This window comes from Corythoichthys intestinalis, chromosome 8 (genome assembly GCF_030265065.1).
Source record: "Corythoichthys intestinalis isolate RoL2023-P3 chromosome 8, ASM3026506v1, whole genome shotgun sequence".
Lineage (NCBI taxonomy): Eukaryota > Metazoa > Chordata > Actinopteri > Syngnathiformes > Syngnathidae > Corythoichthys > Corythoichthys intestinalis.
In genome coordinates this window covers 57,474,803-57,498,538 of record NC_080402.1, presented here as the reverse complement: position 1 = coordinate 57,498,538, position 23,736 = coordinate 57,474,803, and the positions used below count along the sequence as shown (strand labels likewise).

Below are 23,736 nucleotides of genomic sequence, written 5' to 3'. Positions count from 1 at the left end.
TGGACCCAAGCGCCATCAGAGGGCCCCAAACAACAAAAAACAGGTAACAAGCGGACATTACACTGCTGTCATTTTAATCTGAACGGGGCATGTGCATTAATTGCGTCCAAATATTTTAACGTGATTAATTTAAAAAAATAATTACCGCCCGTTAACGCAACAATTTTGACAGCCCTATTAAAAATGTATTAGTTTATATTAATGTTTTAACTTCTGGATGATTTTTTAAATTTTATGTATTTAAAATATTTATTACATAATAATTATTTTCATTATTACTAAAATTAATCTGAAATTTATTAATTATATGACCTTCTCACAAGGCTATTTTTAACTTGTAAATATCAGCCTTTGAACTTAAGTGTGTTGAAGTTTCTTTCCACAGGAACGCACTTTCACAAAGATGTTTATTTTTCAAAAGGTCACGGAGAAAACATTTACACATATTCTTTTGCCATAAATATACCTTAGCTAGGAGCTACAACGAAGCATTAGTCTAAATTCTGCTATCGATTATAATTTGAAGATCTTTTAATACTGTTGATTTTACCAGAGAGGTGTCTACTGCTTTAACATGGGGGCTGTTTGCTAATGCCAGCGAGTGTCATTTCGCATCTAGTTCTATATACATGATATTGACCATATCCCGACGTAATAATATGACTTATTCTCGTACCATTTTCCATCCATCCATCCATCCATCCATCCATCCATCCATCCATCCATCCATCCATCCATCCATCCATCCATCCATCCATTTTGAGCGCCACCGCACCTTGTCCATGGTTGTACTCAAGTTGTAGTGCACAAACACGCACTTCATGTGGCTTCTTTTTTGTGGGTGGCTTTCGACAGCATTTGTTTTCCGCTCGAGGGTCAGGGCATCGAAAACATGGAATCGGAATTTAAAAATTCGAACGGTTACGGGAGCATCGGCGTGTTAGAACCGGGTCCCATCGATGCTCAACCCTACTTTCGAGAATGCAGGTTTACTGGAGGAAAACATGTCTTTTGATAGCTAAAGTAAAATACGCTTGGAACGCTTTGAGGTCGCAACTGGTACCATCCGAGTGGGATAAGTCTGACTTCCCACCCTCCTCGAATGCAGAATGAGTGGCCAAAGCACTCCTCTCTATTGTGGTCGCATTTCACACACACACACACACACACACACACACACACAGCCTTGTTTTTCTGTCATTGTAGGGACACCTGACAAGACCGTGCATTATGGGGACCACCCTTTCTGAATGTCGTAGAGAGCTGAAAAAAATCAGGGAGCATCCTCGAAAATTGTACAATGCAAAAATCACTTTAAATTTCCATTTAGACAAAGTATAGAGGCATCGACCTGACTACAGACCGACTTATGGGGACATTTTTTCGTTTTCGTCACTTATGGGGTCAATAACGATACACAATACCTGTTTTTATCCCTTCCTGGGTACCGCTTACACAAACCTCAGATCATACTTACTTCTGGGGTCAGTAACTTTACACACTGACCGTTTTTTCCTCTCTTCTTGGTACCGCTTACACAAACGTCAGATCATACCTTCTTCTGGGGTCAGTAACTATGCACACCATCTGTTTTTCTCCCTTTCTGGGTACCAGTTAGAAAAACGTCAGATCATGCCTACTTCTGGGGACGGTAATAATGCACACCACCCACACAAATGTCAGATCATTGTGACTTTGTGGAACCACTCTATGTCACCCGAAGAACATGCCATAAAACTACTAATTGACCAGGTAGTATTAAGTTTTTTTTATATGTGCATTTTCTTCAGTGACCATTGATGTGTCAAAACTGACACATAATATTTTAATGGAATGTGCCTTAAAACTTTTTTTTTTTCCTCTTGGCATTAAGTTATTCTTTGTCTTGGACTTCTGATATTCAATTTCTGTAGTAACTTTGCACAGGTTGTTCTAGCATTGCTCAAATAAATCACTGCATAGCCATATAAGAACTACAGTGATCCCTCGCTACATTGCGCCCTCAGTCCATCGCTGATATTTGCTTGCTAAACAGCAAGTTGATTTGAGAGGACTCAGTCAATGAAGAATTTAAAGAATAATACTGTTATAGTAAACTATACTCTTTCCAATGCTAAATCTGAGTAAAAGCATTGAACACACACAAAAAAGAATTTTTTTTTTTTTTTTAATGTAAATAAGCTACACATCTACTTCGCCGATTTCGATTATAATGGGGGGATCCCCTTTAACCACGAAAAACGAGGGATCATTGTATATCACTGCATTAATTACGATACATTTACAGTTTAAATTCTACCTTATGTTGGATAAAAATTTACTGGAATTTCAGACTGTACACTACGGTTCAAAAGTTTGGGGTTCAAACAATCAGCAATATTTACAAATAATTGGTTGTTTACATAGGCTGCACTCGACTTTTAGCCGCAGGAGTGCACTTTAGGTTCTAAAAATCCATAGATAGGCAACACTTGACCGTAAACCGCAAGTCGAAGGGGGGGGTTATAGTTCGAAAAGTTTTAGCCAGTAACAGTGAAGTGCAACATGCACAAGGTAAGTCATCGTCTTTATTCTCTCTTAACTGCTGTATCGCTTCAAAACAGACGAAACAAGTGCAAACAGTTATACACAAACTTAACTATCAATGGCATATCTACCATGGCCGAGAGGTGTGAGGCAAAATGCAAAAGACCAAACACTTTGCAAAAGAAAAGCACGAATGCAACCTGCCACAACACGATCCCCAATTTCTAAAGCGCGATTGCAAACTGGCAAAAGCAAGAACCCCAATTGCCACAGCACAACTTCAAAAGGATGACACAGAAGTTAAAAAAAAAAAAGGACGACACTTCGTGTATTGCTATATGTGCTTTGTGACCATCTGTACAGACCTCCGTGAAGTCCCTCCACCCCATCAGTCGCAAATTTATATGAAAATGTCAATCATTTGTGCTGTAAAAAATGTTGTTTATGCTGGTATCATTTTATATATATTTAGATATTAATTTCCAGTGAGGATGTCATAACTCCCATGGCTCACGGAGCGTATCAAGTCTCAATAACGAGGGTGTCAATAACGAGCAGAAACGAATTCGGGTCCATTTTGTAGTGAATGGGGGGGCTTGAGATTTGAATTACGAGTGATGACGTCACCCTCAGCTCCTCATTAACCGCAAAATGGACCAGAAGTGCCATTCGTTCCTGATACGTTCGTGCTAGTTGTTTGGACAGCCCTCTGTTATTGAGAGTTGATAAGCTCCGTCAGCCATGGGAGTTATGACGTCTTCACTCGAAATTAATATCTCAATATCTATAAAACGATCGCAGCACAAACGACAATTTTTTACAGCACAAACAATTGACACCATTTTTTAAATCAAAATGGGAGGTTGATTGACCTCAAACCTATAAGAGATAAATATCGCAACAATAGCAGGACACAAAAAAAAAAAAAAAAACGCACAAACTATTGCCATCATTTTTATATAAATTTTCATCTGATGGGGCAACTTCACGGAGGTCTGTAGAGATGGTCACAAAGCACATATAGCAATATAAAAAGGGTCACCATATATAACCCCTACATCCCCCTAAACTCTCCTTTTGAGATCTGTGATCTTGTTTTTAATGTAAAATTTTACTGCTGACCAATGCCTGTTTTTGAGTGCTACTTGTTCCTTTTTAAGGCAGTCATCGCAGTCGCTCTTCCGTGGAACACGGCAGGTAGTGATGAATGACATCATATGCTTCTCAACAGCCAAGACCTCTTTCTTCCATGGCTTCTTTTTAACCGGTTGTCGACCTTTACAAAAACAAACATTCATCATTAAATTTGTTTCAAATTAGTCAAGTCATTTAGTCCATGACACGCTGTTCTAAATATGGCTGTTGCGTAGTGCACAGTCAACTAGCCCAAGCACTGTAAATGTACTAGCACATCACAATATCATTTCCAAAATAAATGAAAATATATATACAGTATATCTGAAAAGTTAATTAGAGAAATAAACATTGAAATCAACATTAAAAACATCTCAGGAAACTTACCTTTTCCTTTTTTGGGTGACTTTTGTTTCCGTTTGGTGGACTGACGTTTGGGTATATGCTGAGGAGATGGTCCATCAACGTGCATAACAGATGGCATCGAGGAGGCTTTTGAGGTATTTGTAAGGTGAAACAAATCTTTGATGATATCCTTCTTAACGAGAGAGTCGACACATTGCAAACCTTCACTCTCATCTGATTCCTCACTTGTGCCTGGAATATATTCATCTCCACTGTCCTCTGAGGTGGAGTAAAGAAGCTCTCCATTACCGTCAATTTCATTTCCCACCTAGAAAAAAAAACTTATAAAGGAAAGAAGGCAGACGACCAATGAAAAGACTCAACACAATTCCTAATACTAGAGCTGGGAATCTTTGGGCACCTAACGATTCGATTACGATTCAGAGGCTCAGATTCGATTATAAAACGATTATTGATGCACCCCACTCTTTTTTTTTTTTTTTTTTTTTTAAATTTGTTTTGTACATTAGTTCCAAAATTGTTCAAAAATCCTCTCAGGCTAAACCAAACTACTGTTTCAATATCAAGTTAACATATAGCAGTAAACAAATATACAAAAATAACAGTTGATTAAAAAACTCCAGTCCCCATTCTATATCAGCAGCTTTAAACTACTTTCAATTAATTTAATGTTGTGAATCAACCGTTAAAGTTGTTATTCCATAATTTCTCTTTTGTCTACTTTCAACATGTAAAAGTTTTAAAACTATTTTAAAGATAGATTCAAGTCAATATTTTACCGATTTAGGAGTATTTTAGATAAAAAGTTAATTAGGTTCGCTTGGAAGGTTCGCAACAACAGCCTTGCAGGGAAGTGTACTGCTTTAAGATGGCGGCCGTTACTAACGCCCGCATCTAGTTTTTTTTTTAGATGTGCTGGTAACGATACCGAAGCTATAATGCATCTAGTCCTATATAAATGATATCTACCGTAACATAATGTGGCTTGTAGCAGCTTTTCGGCAGCAGTCAGGTATGTTGTTGTTTTTTTTTTTATCTCGTGGCATGAGTTGAGCTAGAGCCGTGAGCTGAGCATTGGCGTTACCCGAGGGGCCGGGTAATGAGAAGCATGATGTTTAGCTACTCTCGCTCCGTCCCTAATTGCGTACCGAAGACCGCGCGGCGCGCTGAGTGTGTCGTACTTCTGCTTTACTTGGCATATTTCAATAATCGGAATTTGGATGTTTGTGAATCGTTCTCGAATCTTCCACGGCCGAATCGCGAATAATCTAAGAATCGGAAATTTTGCACACTTCTACCTAATACATACCTGATAACGGCTAAGTGTGCTGTTGACCTGCATACATTTAGTTCTCCTGAGCTTTGGGATAGTACTTTGGTAAAGATTTATGGATAGCTCCTGAGATTCATCAGAATCAGTGTAGTTAACCAAACCCATATTGTGCAGGTTTTTTTTGTCCATGGGAAAAGAATGGTTTGAATCCAATTTCTAAAGAACAAAGAAACCATGAATTGCTGAATACTGTCACAGAGGAAAGAGGTCTACACACAAATATCAAAAACGGTATATATCCAACATTGAAAAACAAAAAGTACCTTCACTTCTGACTTCGTAGGTCCTAGAGAGGAATGCTCGGTGGTGCTTGACATCTCAAATTCCGGAGATTCACTTAAATTCAACTGTACGTCCTGTCAACAAGTTGAGATTTAGGTTGACAATATTTACAATGAGGAGCAGAAGTATTTGCATCCACTTACAAAATAGGTAGAGGTCTGATATTTCAATCATAGATGCATTTCCACTTATACAGACAATCTAAAAAAATCCGGAACTCACATTGTGTAATTTTTTTAATTTATTTGTAATTTATTGAGGTTCATAAGTATTTGTACCCCTGAGAATCAGCAATAGTTATAACTAGAGCCGTCCCGACTAGTCGATGTCATCGATGACGTAATTGCGTCGACGGGTAATGACGGGTTAAAAATTTTTTTTAATGCGGATAAAGTTTAGAATGGCGGGCGCTCGCAATGCAAGCGGTTGTTACTGGCACCTCCAAGGGGGCCGCTGTTATTTCAATGTAACCGCCAATGTCAGATTGAGCAAATAGGAAGAAAGTGGACGAGCGAGAGAGAGGGAGCGAGAGAGAGGGAGTTGGAAAAGTTTGTGGGTATCGCGGAGTTGAGTGGCTGCATCCCCCACATTTTTGTTTTGGTCAATAAAAGTATCTAAAGAGCAATCCGACGCCTCTCGGTGTTTTTATGCACGCCGCCGCCTTCCGGAGGAGGAAATCAGACGAACAGACGACAACGAACCAAGTGAATCACTGGTTCACTTGTCAGTACGGCGAGGAGTTAAAAACACCGCCAATTACCAAAAGGGCAGAATTGGTAACACCTGAAAGTGGCAAAAAGCCCAAAAACCGGACCAGAATAGCCAGAGCCTGGAATTATTTCAAGGAAAATATGGAGGGTGCCACCGTGTGTACTCTTTGCTAAGCTGGGCTCACATACCATGGTAGCACATCGGCTATGAACGAACACTTGAAGCGCAGTCACTAGTGGTGCAACGGTTTGCGGTTCAAAGCCGAACCGTATGGTTCACCCAGTACGGTTCAATACGCCTTTATGAACCGCGCCTTTTCGGTTTTGCAATTAATGTATTCTGAACGCTTGTGGAATGAATTGATCGGCCTCTGTGTGCCTGTGTGTGACATGAAGCACCGCTGTGGAGAAATTCCCGCCCCGCAAGTAAATGTCGGATCGCTGTCAAGCACCTGTGTAATAGAAGCAGAGAGCGCTTACGAGAGAAGTGTAAGTGAAACAAGAAAGAAAACAAATAGCGATGGGGAGCGGAGGAGTGGAGAGACCGAATTTTGAGGAAGCACCGGCGTCTTTCAAATCTGCGGTGTGGCAACATTTTGGTTTCCCCGTGGACTACAATGCGGAGGGAGACAAACTATTGAGAGAAAAAAAATGCAAGCTTTGTTCAGCGCTTGTTCCCCATGCTAATGGCAACACTTTTATGACATGACTCCGACACCTCAGCCAGCATCACCCACAGATATCACTTTCTCACACAGATATCACTTTCTCAGGGCAGGACAACTCCAAAGATGACACCAGTGAAAACACACAGCGGGCTTCGTTAATTTATTTGCCACGCTTGACCCGCGTTATATTGTTCCCTCGCGGACATATTTCTCCAACAACCTAATCCCCAACATTTATGAAATGGCAAGCAAAGCCATCGAAGATGATTTTGCTAAAGCACATAGTTTCGCCCTGACCACTGATAGTTGGACGTCCCGTGCTACAGAGTGCTACAACCTAACTGTGACGGTGCACTTTAATTCTTCATACCTGTCAAGTTGTACGGTCTCGTCGTAATTTGTACAAGTGAGCACTGATTTTTAAATGTGTAAGCCGTAAGTTACGTTCAAAATCTGCACATTTTTCGTGCATTACGTTTTTTTTTTTTTCATCCGTTCGGATTTGGTCACCGTTTCTGCAACGAGAATGTTCGTTGATACGTTGGTTGAATGACGCGAGAAAAGTCAGACACGGAGAGGGAAGAGTTTTTGTTGAGACGCTGTAGCAAATGCGATGCTAGGCGGGTTAAATATTTCCTGACTGTAACCGACAGCATACAATCTACGCCTAGATAACCCATGCATATAGAACTACATGCGAAATGACAGAAGTGGTAGCGTTCGTAAACAGCCGCCATTTTAGAGCAGTAAACTTTTCAGAAAGGCTCTGTTGAAGTAAACCTTCCGAGCGAACCTAAGCAACTTTTTATCTAAAATACTCCTTAATCTGCAAAATCTTGACTTGAGTCCGTCTTTAAAGGATGAAACAATCTTAAAATTTTCACATGTCAAAAGTAGGCAGAAGAAAACTAATGCAAAAACGGGAGCAATTTTATCAACTTTAACGGTTGATTCACAACATTAAATGACCTCCAAACATAGCAAAGGTTACTATGTTTTTGGGTTTGTTTCTTCCTGCTGCTTCGCTACCCTGCAGACATCTCTCTGCTTTGCTCCTGCTTCTCATGCTTCAATCATCTTTTTAATCATTTTTAATCACCTCTAAATTACTCAGCAAGTCTTGCAATTTTCTTTTAATCTTGTTTATATTTAAACAAAGGCTTTTTGAGCATTTTTTAGCCTTTTTAGAGTGCTTTTTTGTCTTTACTGGAACACAAGCCTGCCTTATCGCGACTGGAACTGAGGAATTCGGCTAACGGAAGCTAAGTAGCAGCAACATGCCTCCCCTGTCAATGGATGATTGCCACAAACTGCTCCAGAAGATAGCAGTACTGGAAACAAAAATCTACCGGCTTGAAGTGAATATGGAGGTAAATGGACAGCTCGTCGTTTGGGACAGCCCTAGTAATGACATTCAAAGAGTTGTCAGTCTACCTTGAAAAAAAAAAGTCCAGGTTAACTCCATGAGAAACCACCCACACGCCACCTGACCTTCCAACATGACAATGATCCAAAGCCCACAGCCAAGCTGACCGAGGAGTGGCTGGGTAAAGACCACATCAAGGTTCTGGAGTGGCCAAGCCAGACTCCGTATCTAAACCCAATAGAAAATTTTTGGATGGAGCTGAAACTGTTTCTCAACGACAGCCTCAAAACCCAACAGATCTAAAGAAGATTTGTGTGGAGGAATGGGCCAAAATCCCCGTTTCCATATGTGAAAGCATCTAGCCTCTGTAATTGCTTCTGCACTATACATTAGCACTGATTTTCTCGGGGGGGGCAAATACTTATGAACCCCAGTAAATTATAATTGAATTATAGAAAAATCATACAATGCCAGCTGCGTTTTTTAAATTTATTTTTTTTTAACTATATCTCCATAAGTGGAAATGCATCTATGAATGACATTTTAATCCTCTATTTACTTAAGGGGTGAACTCACAAGGAGTGCAAATACTTCTGCACCTCACTGTACTTGCTACAGATTTTCTACCAATTTTTAAGCATTAGCAATCCATGAGAACATTTATTTTATCAGTTTGACTGTCTCAGTATAGCTGATGCCAAGTCACTTTATCTTGATGTATTTTATCCATTTTGTTTGCTAACAATATAGTGTGCAATGGACCCCAGGAGAGCCAGGAAGTACTGAAAGTCCCCCAAATAAAAAGCTGCAGTGGATGGTAATGTTGTAGATTATTTCAGACTAAGAGTTTATACAACTTCTGTTATTATTTCAATAAACTCATGATGAAACAGGTTATCAAATAGTACTTAAAAAAAAAAAAAAAAAAAAAAAAAAACTTTACGGGGTCCCCACAAACATTGTGAAACCTGACACACACCCACTAAGCTGGGCTGGGCTGTACTGTATTTCAAGTCTCGAACAATTGGCTGAAGTCAGATAAACTGCAGCTTTAAAGCACAAGCGATGCATACCTCCATTGCAGCGTCTGTAGATTTCGGAGACTGTTGCTCTCTATTTCTGGAGATCCCAACCTCAAAATATTCAGTCACAGTGGAATGGCTTCCTCCATCCTGATCAAGTTGAGAATTCATTAACAAACATCAAATGTATATCTCTATGCATTTTAAGATTTAGCCATATACAACAACAAAATTCCATAACTCAGTTGAATCCACTCACTATGGCCGATTCAAAATCACTTTTATCGTGATGCATTTGTTCTTTTTTTGACTAGCATTTTATTCATTTGAGGATTAATGAAAACAATAATGTGTTAGGGACCACATCAGTGCCCGACATGTCCTAAACGTCTCCCAAATTAACAGCTGCAGTGGCTTGTAATGTTGTAGATTATTTCAGACTAAGGGTATATACAACTTCTGTTATTATTTCAATAAACTCATGATGAAAAAGGTTATTAAATAGTATTTTTAAAAACAAAATAAATAACTTTACGGGGTCCCCACAAACATTGTAAAACCTGACACACACACACTAAGCTGGGCTGGGCTGTACTGTATTTCAAGTCTCGAACAATTGGCTGAAGTTAGATAAACTGCAGCTTTAAAGCACAAGCGATGCATACCTCCTTTGCAGCGTCTGTAGATTTCGGAGACTGTTGCTCTCTGTTTCTGGAGATCCCAACCTCAGAATATTCAGTCACAGTGGAATGGCTTCCTCCATCCTGATCAACAAGTTGAGAATATAATTCATTAACAAACATCAAATGTATATCTCTATGCATTTTAAGATTTAGCCATATACAACAACAAAATTCCATAACTCAGTTGAATCCACTCACTATGGCCGATTCAAAATCACTTTTATCGTGATGCATTTGTTCTTTTTTTGACGAGCATTTTATTCATTTGAGGATTAATGAAAACAATAATGTGTTAGGGACCACATCAGTGCCCGACATGTCCTAAACGTCTCCCAAATTAACAGCTGCAGTGGCTGGTAATGTTGTAGATTATTTAAGACTAAGGGTACAAACATTTTCTGTTATTATTTCAATAAACTCATGATGAAACAGGTTATTAAATAGTATTTTTAAAAACAAAATAAATAACTTTACGGGGTCCCCACAATCATTGTAAAACCTGACACACACCCACTAAGCTGGGCTTGGGTGTACTATATTTCAAGACTCGAACAATTGGCTGAAGTCAGACAAACTGTAGCTTTAAAGCACAAGCGATGCATACCTCCATTGCAGCGTCTGTAGATTTCGGAGACTGTTGCTCTCTGGTTCTGGAGATCCCAACCTCAGAATATTCAGTCACAGTGGAATGGCTTCCTCCATCCTGATCAACAAGTTGAGAATATAATTCATTAACAAACATCAAATGTATATCTCTATGCATTTTAAGATTTAGCCATATACAACAACAAAATTCCATAACTCAGTTGAATCCACTCACTATGGCCGATTCAAAATCACTTTTATCGTGATGCATTTGTTTTTTTTTGACTAGCATTTTATTCATTTGAGGTTTAATGAAAACAATAATGTGTTAGGGACCACATCAGTGCCCGACATGTCCTAAACGTCTCCCAAATTAACAGCTGCAGTGGCTGGTAATGTTGTAGATTATTTAAGACTAAGGGTATATACAACTTCTGTTATTATTTCAATAAACTCATGATGAAACAGGTTATTAAATAGTATTTTTAAAAACAAAATAAATAACTTTACGGGGTCCCCACAAACATTGTAAAACCTGACACACACACACTAAGCTGGGCTGGGCTGGACTGTATTTCAAGTCTCGAACAATTGGCTGAAGTCAGATAAACTGCAGCTTTAAAGCACAAGCGATGCATACCTCCATTGCAGCGTCTGTAGATTTCGGAGACTGTTGCTCTCTGTTTCTGGAGATCCCAACCTCAGAATATTCAGTCACAGTGGAATGGCTTCCTCCATCCTGATCAACAAGTTGAGAATATAATTCATTAACAAACATCAAATGTATATCTCTATGCATTTTAAGATTTAGCCATATACAACAACAAAAATCCATAACTCAGTTGAATCCACTCACTATGGCAGATTCAAAATCACTTTTATCGTGATGCATTTGTTCTCTTTTTGACTAGCATTTTATTCATTTGAGGTTTAATGAAAACAATAATGTGTTAGGGACCACATCAGTGCCCGACATGTCCTAAACGTCTCCCAAATTAACAGCTGCAGTGGCTGGTAATGTTGTAGATTATTTAAGACTAAGGGTATATACAACTTCTGTTATTATTTCAATAAACTCATGATGAAACAGGTTATTAAATAGTATTTTTAAAAACAAAATAAATAACTTTACGGGGTCCCCACAATCATTGTAAAACCTGACACACACACACTAAACTGGGCTGGGCTGGACTGTATTTCAAGTCTCGAACAATTGGCTGAAGTCAGATAAACTGCAGCTTTAAAGCACAAGCGATGCATACCTCCATTGCAGCGTCTGTAGATTTCGGAGACTGTTGCTCTCTGTTTCTGGAGATCCCAACCTCAGAATATTCAGTCACAGTGGAATGGCTTCCTCCATCCTGATCAACAAGTTGAGAATATAATTCATTAACAAACATCAAATGTATATCTCTATGCATTTTAAGATTTAGCCATATACAACAACAAAAATCCATAACTCAGTTGAATCCACTCACTATGGCAGATTCAAAATCACTTTTATCGTGATGCATTTGTTCTCTTTTTGACTAGCATTTTATTCATTTGAGGTTTAATGAAAACAATAATGTGTTAGGGACCACATCAGTGCCCGACATGTCCTAAACGTCTCCCAAATTAACAGCTGCAGTGGCTGGTAATGTTGTAGATTATTTAAGACTAAGGGTATATACAACTTCTGTTATTATTTCAATAAACTCATGATGAAACAGGTTATTAAATAGTATTTTTAAAAACAAAATAAATAACTTTACGGGGTCCCCACAATCATTGTAAAACCTGACACACACCCACTAAGCTGGGCTTGGGTGTGCTATATTTCAAGACTCGAACAATTGGCTGAAGTCAGACAAACTGTAGCTTTAAAGCACAAGCGATGCATACCTCCATTGCAGCGTCTGTAGATTTCGGAGACTGTTGCTCTCTGGTTCTGGAGATCCCAACCTCAGAATATTCAGTCACAGTGGAATGGCTTCCTCCATCCTGATCAACAAGTTGAGAATATAATTCATTAACAAACATCAAATGTATATCTCTATGCATTTTAAGATTTAGCCATATACAACAACAAAAATACGTAACTCAGTTGAATCCACTCACTATGGCCGATTCAAAATCACTTTTATCGTGATGCATTTGTTCTTTTTTTGACTAGCATTTTATTCATTTGAGGTTTAATGAAAACAATAATGTGTTAGGGACCACATCAGTGCCCGACATGTCCTAAACGTCTCCCAAATTAACAGCTGCAGTGGCTGGTAATGTTGTAGATTATTTCAGACTAAGGGTATATACAACTTCTGTTATTATTTCAATAAACTCATGATGAAACAGGTTATTAAATAGTATTTTTAAGAACAAAATAAATAACTTTACGGGGTCCCCACAATCATTGTAAAACCTGACACACACCCACTAAACTGGGCTTGGGTGTACTATATTTCAAGACTCGAACAATTGGCTGAAGTCAGACAAACTGTAGCTTTAAAGCACAAGCGATGCATACCTCCATTGCAGCGTCTGTAGATTTCGGAGACTGTTGCTCTCTGGTTCTGGAGATCCCAACCTCAGAATATTCAGTCACAGTGGAATGGCTTCCTCCATCCTGATCAACAAGTTGAGAATATAATTCATTAACAAACATCAAATGTATATCTCTATGCATTTTAAGATTTAGCCATATACAACAACAAAAATCCGTATCTCAGTTGAATCCACTCACTATGGCCGATTCAAAATCACTTTTATCGTGATGCATTTGTTCTTTTTTTGACTAGCATTTTATTCATTTGAGGTTTAATGAAAACAATAATGTGTTAGGGACCACATCAGTGCCCGACATGTCTTAAACGTCTCCCAAATTAACAGCTGCAGTGGCTGGTAATGTTGAAGATTATTTCAGACTAAGGGTATATACAACTTCTGTTATTATTTCAATAAACTCATGATGAAACAGGTTATTAAATAGTATTTTTAAAACCAAAATAAATAACTTTACGGGGTCCCCACAAACATTGTAAAACCTGACACACACCCACTAAGCTGGGCTGAGCTGTACTGTATTTCAAGTCTCGAACAATTGGCTCAAGTCAGATAAACTGCAGCTTTAAAGCACAAGCGATGCATACCTCCATTGCAGCGTCTGTAGATTTCGGAGACTGTTGCTCTCTGTTTCTGGAGATCCCAACCTCAGAATATTCAGTCACAGTGGAATGGCTTCCTCCATCCTGATCAACAAGTTGAGAATATAATTCATTAACAAACATCAAATGTATATCTCTATGCATTTTAAGATTTAGCCATATACAAAAACAAAAATCCATAACTCAGTTGAATCCACTCACTATGGCCGATTCAAAATCACTTTTATCGTGATGCATTTGTTCTTTTTTTGACTAGCATTTTATTCATTTGAGGTTTAATGAAAACAATAATGTGTTAGGGACCACATCAGTGCCCGACATGTCCTAAACGTCTCCCAAATTAACAGCTGCAGTGGCTTGTAATGTTGTAGATTATTTCAGACTAAGGGTATATACAACTTCTGTTATTATTTCAATAAACTCATGATGAAACAGGTTATTAAATAGTATTTTTAAAAACAAAATAAATAACTTTACGGGGTCCCCACAAACATTGTAAAACCTGACACACACACACTAAGCTGGGCTGGGCTGTACTGTATTTCAAGTCTCGAACAATTGGCTCAAGTCAGATAAACTGCAGCTTTAAAGCACAAGCGATGCATACCTCCATTGCAGCGTCTGTAGATTTCGGAGACTGTTGCTCTCTGGTTCTGGAGATCCCAACCTCAGAATATTCAGTCACAGTGGAATGGCTTCCTCCATCCTGATCAACAAGTTGAGAATATAATTCATTAACAAACATCAAATGTATATCTCTATGCATTTTAAGATTTAGCCATATACAACAACAAAAATACGTAACTCAGTTGAATCCACTCACTATGGCCGATTCAAAATCACTTTTATCGTGATGCATTTGTTCTTTTTTTGACTAGCATTTTATTCATTTGAGGTTTAATGAAAACAATAATGTGTTAGGGACCACATCAGTGCCCGACATGTCCTAAACGTCTCCCAAATTAACAGCTGCAGTGGCTGGTAATGTTGTAGATTATTTCAGACTAAGGGTATATACAACTTCTGTTATTATTTCAATAAACTCATGATGAAACAGGTTATTAAATAGTATTTTTAAGAACAAAATAAATAACTTTACGGGGTCCCCACAATCATTGTAAAACCTGACACACACCCACTAAGCTGGGCTTGGGTGTACTATATTTCAAGACTCGAACAATTGGCTGAAGTCAGACAAACTGTAGCTTTAAAGCACAAGCGATGCATACCTCCATTGCAGCGTCTGTAGATTTCAGAGACTGTTGCTCTCTGTTTCTGGAGATCCCAACCTCAGAATATTCAGTCACAGTGGAATGGCTTCCTCCATCCTGATCAACAAGTTGAGAATATAATTCATTAACAAACATCAAATGTATATCTCTATGCATTTTAAGATTTAGCCATATACAACAACAAAAATCCGTAACTCAGTTGAATCCACTCACTATGGCCGATTCAAAATCACTTTTATCGTGATGCATTTGTTCTTTTTTTGACTAGCATTTTATTCATTTGAGGTTTAATGAAAACAATAATGTGTTAGGGACCACATCAGTGCCCGACATGTCTTAAACGTCTCCCAAATTAACAGCTGCAGTGGCTGGTAATGTTGTAGATTATTTCAGACTAAGGGTTTATACAACTTCTGTTATTATTTCAATAAACTCATGATGAAACAGGTTATTAAATAGTATTTTTAAAAACAAAATAAATAACTTCACGGGGTCCCCACAATCATTGTAAAACCTGACACACACCCACTAAGCTGGGCTTGGGTGTACTATATTTCAAGACTCGAACAATTGGCTGAAGTCAGACAAACTGTAGCTTTAAAGCACAAGCGATGCATACCTCCATTGCAGCGTCTGTAGATTTCGCAGACTGTTGCTCTCTGGTTCTGGAGACCCCAACCTCAGAATATTCAGTCACAGTGGAATGGCTTCCTCCAACCTAATAAACAAGTGGAGAAGTAATATAAACCATTAACCAATATGAGACAAACTGCAGCTTTAAAGCACATGCTATGCATACCTCCATATCCGAGTCTTTAGATTGTGGAGGCTGCTCTCTGATCCTGGAAATTTCACTCTCAGCAGTTTTCGTCACAGTCGATTGTCCTTTGTCCTGATCCGCAAATGGAGACATACAATTTCTATTGATGTGATCATGCGATAAGGAGGAAAACAACTTTTAAATTAGTTTGTGGTTAGCCTACAAACAGTCAACCTGTTTACCATAAAATGAAAACAAACTGGAAACCCCAACATTTGAGGGACCAAAGCTCTGTTGCAAGTTATTTTTATGTCTGATACTTATTTGACAAACCTTTTTCCTCCAAGGCCAGTCCGCTGGTCCGTAGTCATAAGTTATCTCTTCACCAATGTCAAGGTCTCTTTGTGCAAATAAACACAGGTGAGGCTTGCCCTCTGTCACAATCATCTTCATTTTACAATTTGGGTGCTTGTGGTCATCATTGACCAGTCTTCCGAGACTGCCATCTTCTTTGGCAGCATCAATGCTTAAAAGACAATATGAAAAAATATATATATAAAATATATAGAATATACAGTATATACACATTTAAAAGGGGAAAGGAAATGCACAATTGGGTCATATTATAATATATATATAATAACATATATATCCTCAGAGATCAAGTGATTTTTCTCAAGACAATTTATGTCTTATGGCATTGATTTTCACCTGAACAGTTAAAACACTGAATGCATGAAAAAATAAAAATCTGATAACTGCAATCTTAGCCTCACCACCAAGTTTTTTCTTGCCAGCGGAAATCAAAGACAAAGACTCTTCCTGTTCCATAGTCCATCTTTCTCTTTTGGGATTCATCCCAATCTATTAATTCTCCTCTGTACTCCACCACAAAATCTTCTTTCCTGAAAGGGGCTTTGGTAAATACTCCTCGACCTTGTATGAACAAAAACAAAGGTTTGTAGCTTCATCTTCATAATTTTGACACAATTACTATGGAAAAGAAAAAAAAAAAAAAAAAAAAAAAGAGTAGCAAGATCATCATTTGTACCACCATTTACTCTACAATGCCCTGATCACATTTTTGCACCTAAATCGGAGTCACCCCATTTTGAGGATTTGACAATTCCTGGTCACGATACAATAACAGGGCAATGTATTAAGATTAAGCCTGAACGATATATCATTTAAACATCTCCATCGCGAAGTGCATATGAGCGATAGTTTTATTTTTTTTTAATCCACAAATTTATGTTGGTTCATGCTTTCTCGGTCCCGAGCTGATCGCTTTAGTGTCACTCGTGCTCCCTCCATCCCTCTCCCAGCTCTATGTTCCTCTGCACAGTTGCTTATTAAAGTTAACGATGGTTGTGTTTGATCTTGCCACTGAAGCGGACTTCAAATGCACCAGATGTTCAGTCATTGTTTAACTTGTTAAGCACTTGTTGCAAGAAGGAAGCGTGCGTTGGAATGAATGTGTGTGTGTGGAAACGTTCGAGGTAGCCGGTCTTCTAAGGGGTTTTCTTTGTACACCTGTTGTGTCTTGGAAATGAACGCCAATAGTGATTCTGCAGCCAAGGTAGATAAACAGAAGCATTTACTAAAGCAAAGCATTTGTCTACTACAGTACTTTATTCTTGTTTAAAAATGATTAGGTGGGACAGTTACATTTAAAACTGATCATCATTATTTCATTTGAAATGCTTAAAACCCATTTTTAAAAATATTTAGATACATTTTTTAAAGCATACTTTGGGGGAAAAAAGTGAAAAACATGTCTAATATCTCTTTCCAATGCTAAAAAAATAGGTATAAATAAGTATTTTTAATATCACAATATATTGCAATCCCCCCAAAAATCGCAGCAATGTTTCTTCCAATATCGTTCAGGCCTAATTAAGATTAAAAAAAAAAAAAAGGTAGAACTAGTTAATGTAAAAAAATTTCATATTCCAGATATCACTCTTGTATGATGATCTTATCATTAACGTCCTGCAACAGCCAGCAGAACATTCTATTTGTGGTACATATGCTTCTGCTGTTTCTGGATATGTTGAAATATATACTTTTGTTTTTGTAATATCTGTGTACAACTGGATTGGTTTGTTATCAAGTTGTTTAGTGCAAACCGTTGTTTGGAAAATTAGTGAAAAAATAATTTGTTTACCTGAATAGCCTGGTGTTTGGAAAAAAAAAAAAAATAGAATTAAGATTGAACATTTGACGATACATCGCAGTATAGGAGATAAATGTGGACAAAATTGTTACTACCCTTTATATATAAAAAAAAAAAAAAAAAAAAACACATATATTCAGACATGGGCTGATAACTAGTTTCAAAGGATACCAAGGTTTTAAAATGTCTAATTATCCGATTGTTAGATGAGCTATTTCAATATTATTGGCTGCTTTTAAACCCTAACAAACGTTCTCGCTGAGCTTATGGTGTTGACAGTTCGCAGGAATCAAATCAGCTTCTCAAAGCCGAAGGACATGCTGTTTTGTTAATACGAATCTTAGGCACACAACACAGTTGTTCAATGTAATTGCGTATAGAGCCGTCCCAAGTAGTCGATGACATCGATGACGTACTGTAAATGGGTCGGTTAGCACAACATACTGTTGTATGTTGATAATGTGAATACATCGACACGAGCATAAAGTCAATTGTTAACAAATATGCACTGCTAAAATGGCATAAGCTTGGGATCCCAGTGTTTCGGGCAGGGAATAAGAGTTACGTTTGTTATAGTGGTTTTTAATTTTTATGTTTGTAGAACAGCGGTAACCAATATGGTGCCCGTCGTCATCAGGTGCCCTGCCCCCCAAAAAACAAATAAGTAGTCGACAGTTTTAAAAATAGCTCACCAGTGATGCAATATTGTTAGTTCTCGATTCAACAATTTAAACTTGGTCTGAGCATTTTTTTTCAGTACAAAATATTCTACATATTGTTTGAGAAAACATGAATAATGTAAACAAATTATCAAAATAATGCATTTTAGATTTCTATTTTGATACCGTAATATTTGTACTCAAGGTTATCATACGGTAAGAAACTGATTTTGGCCCATGCCTGTATCCAATGGTCATTTAAAGTTAACCATATACGGATTTCCAATTTTTGGCACTGTTACATGCATAGGGTTAGCCAGCAATACAGTCAGCCACGATGAGAATTTGGCTGTTTTCAGGAGCATGAAGTTACTACATAAAGTTGCTTGAAAAGGTAAATTTTAAGCAATTTCCACAAAAATTGCCTTGCGCACCTCATAAAATGACATAAGGCAGGGGTTGGCAACCCAAAATGTTGACTCATGAAGACTCATATTGAACCAAAAAAAAAAAAAAAACATGTCTGGAGCCGCAAAAAATTACATATTAGCCTCATAATGAAGGCAACACATGCTGTACGAATCTATATTAGATATGTTAGCCAATGACCAAAATGACTAAGTTGGCTACAAATAGATCATGAGCCTTCATCATGAAATGTTTATTTTTCCTGCAGTGCATCCTATTGAGAATGACGCACCACGTGACTACTCTGTTGTACGATGCTACCTCAACTTTTAACTTCATCACAATATTAATGAATTGAATAAATGTTTGTGTCATGATTTTCCTACTACAGAAACCATATTAAAACAAAAAATATATTTACCTCCCCCATCTTTTTCAGACATTTTTCAAGAAGCTCCACGGAGCCACTAGGACAGTGCTAAAGAACCGCATGCAGCTCTAGAGCCGCGGGTTGCCGACCGCTGACATAAGGCGATTAAAAAAAATATATATCACCGAAAAAAATAATGCAAGGCCACATTTAAATAATTTGAAAAAAATCTAAATAAATACTCTTTGAGATTTAGACACGTCTGACTTGAACTAAAACGCTAAGAAGTTAACTCGGATACAGTAAAACAAAAACAATAACTTACAGTATATCTCAGTGAACATTTTAATACCATACAGTACCTTTAAAAGAACTGATGTACTTCTTCTCCAACTCGAGAGTCTTATCCAGACCCATTAAAGCATGTTCAATGGCATCCTGTTTTGGTGATTTCCTGCTTCTCAGGGAAGGCATTGCCAATTCTAAAAAATAAAATATAATGATTTTACACATTATTGGTATTATAGGCTAAATTTCTGCCTGCTGCCACACCAATTTGTAATTTTCTTTAAACAATGTAGCTGCATTACATAGCTTTCTTAGCGCTTTTATAAAAGAGTTACACTATAATGCAAAACTATCTTGTTAAATTTGTCCACGCAAGAGGGTATACGTTAATGTCCTACATAGCATATTGCTAGTTTGCATAGAGGTGCTTCAATAAAAACGTTTTGGCTACTATGCTAAGCTAGCTCACTAAAGTAAGTCCTTGCAGCACATACATACCGGCACTGAATTTCTGCACTAACTGCATAGCATAGTTGTCTTATATGCTTATATAAATCGTTATCGCTACAATGCTAAATTAGTTGGTTAAATTACGTGCGCCTCAGAGCAAGGCCAATTATGTGCTAAATGCTACCATCACAACGAAGCTGCTTATTTTAAACGTTTTATTTTTAACTATACCATCACTCCAATCAAGGAGAGTGTATATTGGGTCAAAATAACACTTACCTCTGCGTTAAAACAGGTAGTATATGTACTTTAATCAGGGTGACTTTCCAAAAGTTGCACTTCCTCCTCTCATTCAATTGTTCTCATCTGCAATGCATTGGGCGGTGCTTAATCAGTCTTCCCGCGCCAGCTGTGAACGTCAATATGTTTTAACCCCTTCAGACTTGCTGCGGGAGGACATGATGCGTGCGCATCTCTAAACCAATAAATACAGTGAATTCAGTTGCAATTGTCACTTCTGGGAGATGATTGTATGAAACTTTACCCATTGAAATCAAATCATGAGTAGTGAGAAGCCCTCTTTGCTATTTTTGGCTCTTTCAAAACGAATAACATAAAGTGCCCGTTTGTCATCAAAAACACATTAACATAAAAAATGACCAATAAAAACTTTAAATAACCAAACCAAAAAATTGCACTTTGTTGTGGTGTTTGAGTAAAAATCAGGGCAGATTGTATTATTTTTTTCCCATCAGTAAAACTGCGGGTCTGAAGGGGTCTCACTGTAACTTTAATTAATGTGTGGTTGTTAATAATTATATTTGAGTGACCTTTTTCAGGAAACACAATTTACATAAGAAGAGTTCATTTCCAAAAGCACGTCTTAAAATACACACATATATATATATATATATATATATATATATATATATATATATATATATATATATATATATATATAAATTCAAAAAATTGTTTGCTTTTACTCAAATTTCTGGTAAAACCTGTAATAACACTGAATAAAAAAGGGTATGTTGGGTAAAGCACAAAAATCAAGGTTATCACTCATAGCAGTCGCATGCTAGGAGTTAATTGCAATAAGTCGTGACAGACAGACAGATAGTGTGGTGACCCTTTGTTGTTTGACATAATTCACCCATCGTACTGGTGTGTCCATTTGGCCGAGCGCGTTACCGGCTACGTCACAGTCACGGACAGATACTTTAGAGCTGCGCGCGTTCTGGCTGAGTTCAGAGTTCACAGAAAGCAGCAGAGTTCCTAGCGAGTTACAAGAGACACATGAGCCGCCGAGCACGGCAAATAAGACTCCATCCAACGTCTTACCGCTTACCCTGGTGACCCCGACGAGCCTTGCTGAAGTCTCAGAGGCATTTTTGAACACTTTAAGCAATGGCGGACGCTAGCTTTTTCGAGCTGGTGACGTTTAATGAGTCTTCTGCGGCCGCGTTGTTCACGTTCGCGGAGGAGCAGTTCGTCCTCCGTGGTATTTCCAACGACACCATCCGCTTCTACCACGTGGTAGCCGCGCTCGGGTACTCGACGGCGGTCAGAGCACAGCACTTCATAGTCTTTCCGCCGAGACGTTGCACGTCTCGACCTCTTCCTCGACCGCAGCTGAGCAACGCGTGCCGCCTCTCTTGGCGTCCGCTTCTCCGGCCTCGCCTGGGCGGAGCTGCGCGACGCGCTCCTCGTCCTGGACGGGCGCCCGATCGTCCTGCTCGGTCGTCCACCGCCTTGCATCCTGGTCGTCGCTTTTGGTCGCCCGCCGCCTGGCATCCTGGGCATCCTCCAGACTGTTCTGCTCAGACTTCCCGCATCCGGCGTCCTGGACGGCCGCCTGACCGTCTGTTCGGTCGTTTTCCACTGACGCCCCGGCAGCGCAACTCATGCATTCCGTTCTTTTGATTCGGGTTGCGCCTGGCGTCCTGTGTGGGTGAATTCTGGGGGGACCTGTGGGGTGACCCTTTGTTGTTTGACATAATTCACCCATCGTACTTGTGTGTCCATTTGGCCGAGCGCGTTACCGGCTACGTCACAGTCACGTGACAGACACTTTAGAGCCGCGCGCGTTCCGGCTGAGTTCAGAGTTCACAGAGAGCAGCAGAGTTCCTAGCGAGTTACAAGAAACACATGAGCCGCCGAGCACGGGAAATAAGACTCCATCCAACGTCTTACCGCTACGATAGATAGATAGATAGATAGATAGATAGATAGATAGATAGATAGATAGATAGATAGATAGATAGATAGATAGATAGATAGATAGATAGATAGATAGATAGATAGATAGATAGATAGATAGATAGATAGATAGATAGATAGATAGATAGATAGATAGATAGATAGATAGATAGATAGATGATGTGTTTTTTCCCGTCAACATAGTATACATACATAACATACTGCCCGATTAAGATTACTTTAAGATTTTTTTTCAAAAGCAGTTCTATTCTTTCTCCACGTGGTTATTCTGGTTGACTTGGCAAGGTAGGCAGACTTTTGTGGAGGGTATGAAAACCATATAGTGTTTATCTGAATGTTTTGGGGGAAAACAGCCCCTTTCCCATTCATCTTCACTGTATTTCAACTAAATACAACAACTCATTTGGCAATTAGCCCCAGAAATTGGACTGAACTCTGTGGCTGCCATTGATAAGAAAAATAAATTATTATTTTTAACTGTAAGGGTGAGAAGCAAACGATCATGTTTCTGTGCCATTAACAGCAGCAGATGTCCAATCAATTTTGACAGGCAGGGCAACCATTGGCTGCTAACTCACTCAATCAAATATATATGTATATATATATATATATATAACACCATTATAACACCATGGTGTTAAATACAAATCGTATTAGCCATCCATCGGTCTTCTTTGAGGTCGGGTCACAGGGACAGCAGCTTCAGCATCCCATACCATACTGTTTCCTCTGCTAGTTTGTCGGTCATCCCAAGGCCAGCTACAGTAGATCCACCTGCAATTCGCACCCACATCTTTTGTTTTCTCACTAGTAAAGGAGACCTAGTTTTAGACTGGTGGTCCAATCGGGCTGGAAGGGCTGTGGCGGGCCCTGCCACCGGAGCCTCGGGGAGTGGGGTTTGCACCCCCACCCTATTAAATTCTCGCCGCAAAGCCTTTCGGACCCCCGCCGGCTGATGAGGGGGCCAGTAACCAGGTTGGTGAGGGCACGCCTCGCGTCGCTGAGGAGTCATCCACTGGACCTCGACGCTCTCGGCTGATTCTGAGGCGTTCGGTACGGGTGGACGCTGGCTGGACGCCTGGAACAAGCTCTCACTCCAAGATGATGCCAGCGTGTCTGCCTTGTCTTTTGAGCTTGCCAGGTTGGGCATCGCTGTAGTCGCCTTCATCGACCAGGCAGTGGCCAGATCAAGGTAGGTGGTTACACCTATGACTGGTCGGGTCGAGCCGAAGGTCGGCGCACCGAGGGTTTGGCCATTGTGGTGGCCAACAGGGGGGCTTCGCAGGTCAGGGAGGTCATGCTGGTCTCAGAGCGTACCATGAGGGTGCGACCCGCTCACTCGGTGGGCGTTA

The 23,736-nt window shown here is 39.1% G+C and overlaps 2 protein-coding genes across 4 annotated transcripts in view; both read right to left on the bottom strand.

The window, feature by feature from the left end:
- tusc3 (tumor suppressor candidate 3) overlaps window positions 1-23,736 on the bottom strand; it is a 187,261-nt gene that overhangs the window by 37,129 nt on the left and 126,396 nt on the right. The window lies entirely within an intron of this gene.
- Window positions 1,497-10,725, bottom strand: LOC130920991 (uncharacterized). 2 transcript variants are annotated; one of them, XM_057844581.1, is made up of 5 exons: window positions 10,695-10,725; window positions 5,623-5,715; window positions 5,336-5,515; window positions 4,048-4,333; window positions 1,497-3,802 (listed from the first exon to the last, which is right to left on the bottom strand). In XM_057844581.1, exons 1-5 carry the CDS (start codon window positions 10,698-10,700, stop codon window positions 3,591-3,593), a joined length of 777 nt encoding a protein of 258 aa, XP_057700564.1. In that variant the 5' UTR covers window positions 10,701-10,725; the 3' UTR covers window positions 1,497-3,590. The 2 variants fall into 2 exon arrangements, with proteins under 2 accessions (XP_057700564.1, XP_057700563.1); XM_057844580.1 differs by lacking the exon at window positions 10,695-10,725 and adding an exon at window positions 9,459-9,505.

Bases quoted from the DNA above. Each gene is read 5' to 3' on its own strand.
- LOC130920991 (XM_057844581.1), bottom strand. The intron at 5,516-5,622 runs GTACTTTTTGTT...TTTGTTCTTTAG, and splicing joins CTACGAAGTCAGAAGTGAAG to AAATTGGATTCAAACCATTC. The intron at 3,803-4,047 runs GTAAGTTTCCTG...GTTTTTGTAAAG, and splicing joins GTCACCCAAAAAAGGAAAAG to GTCGACAACCGGTTAAAAAG.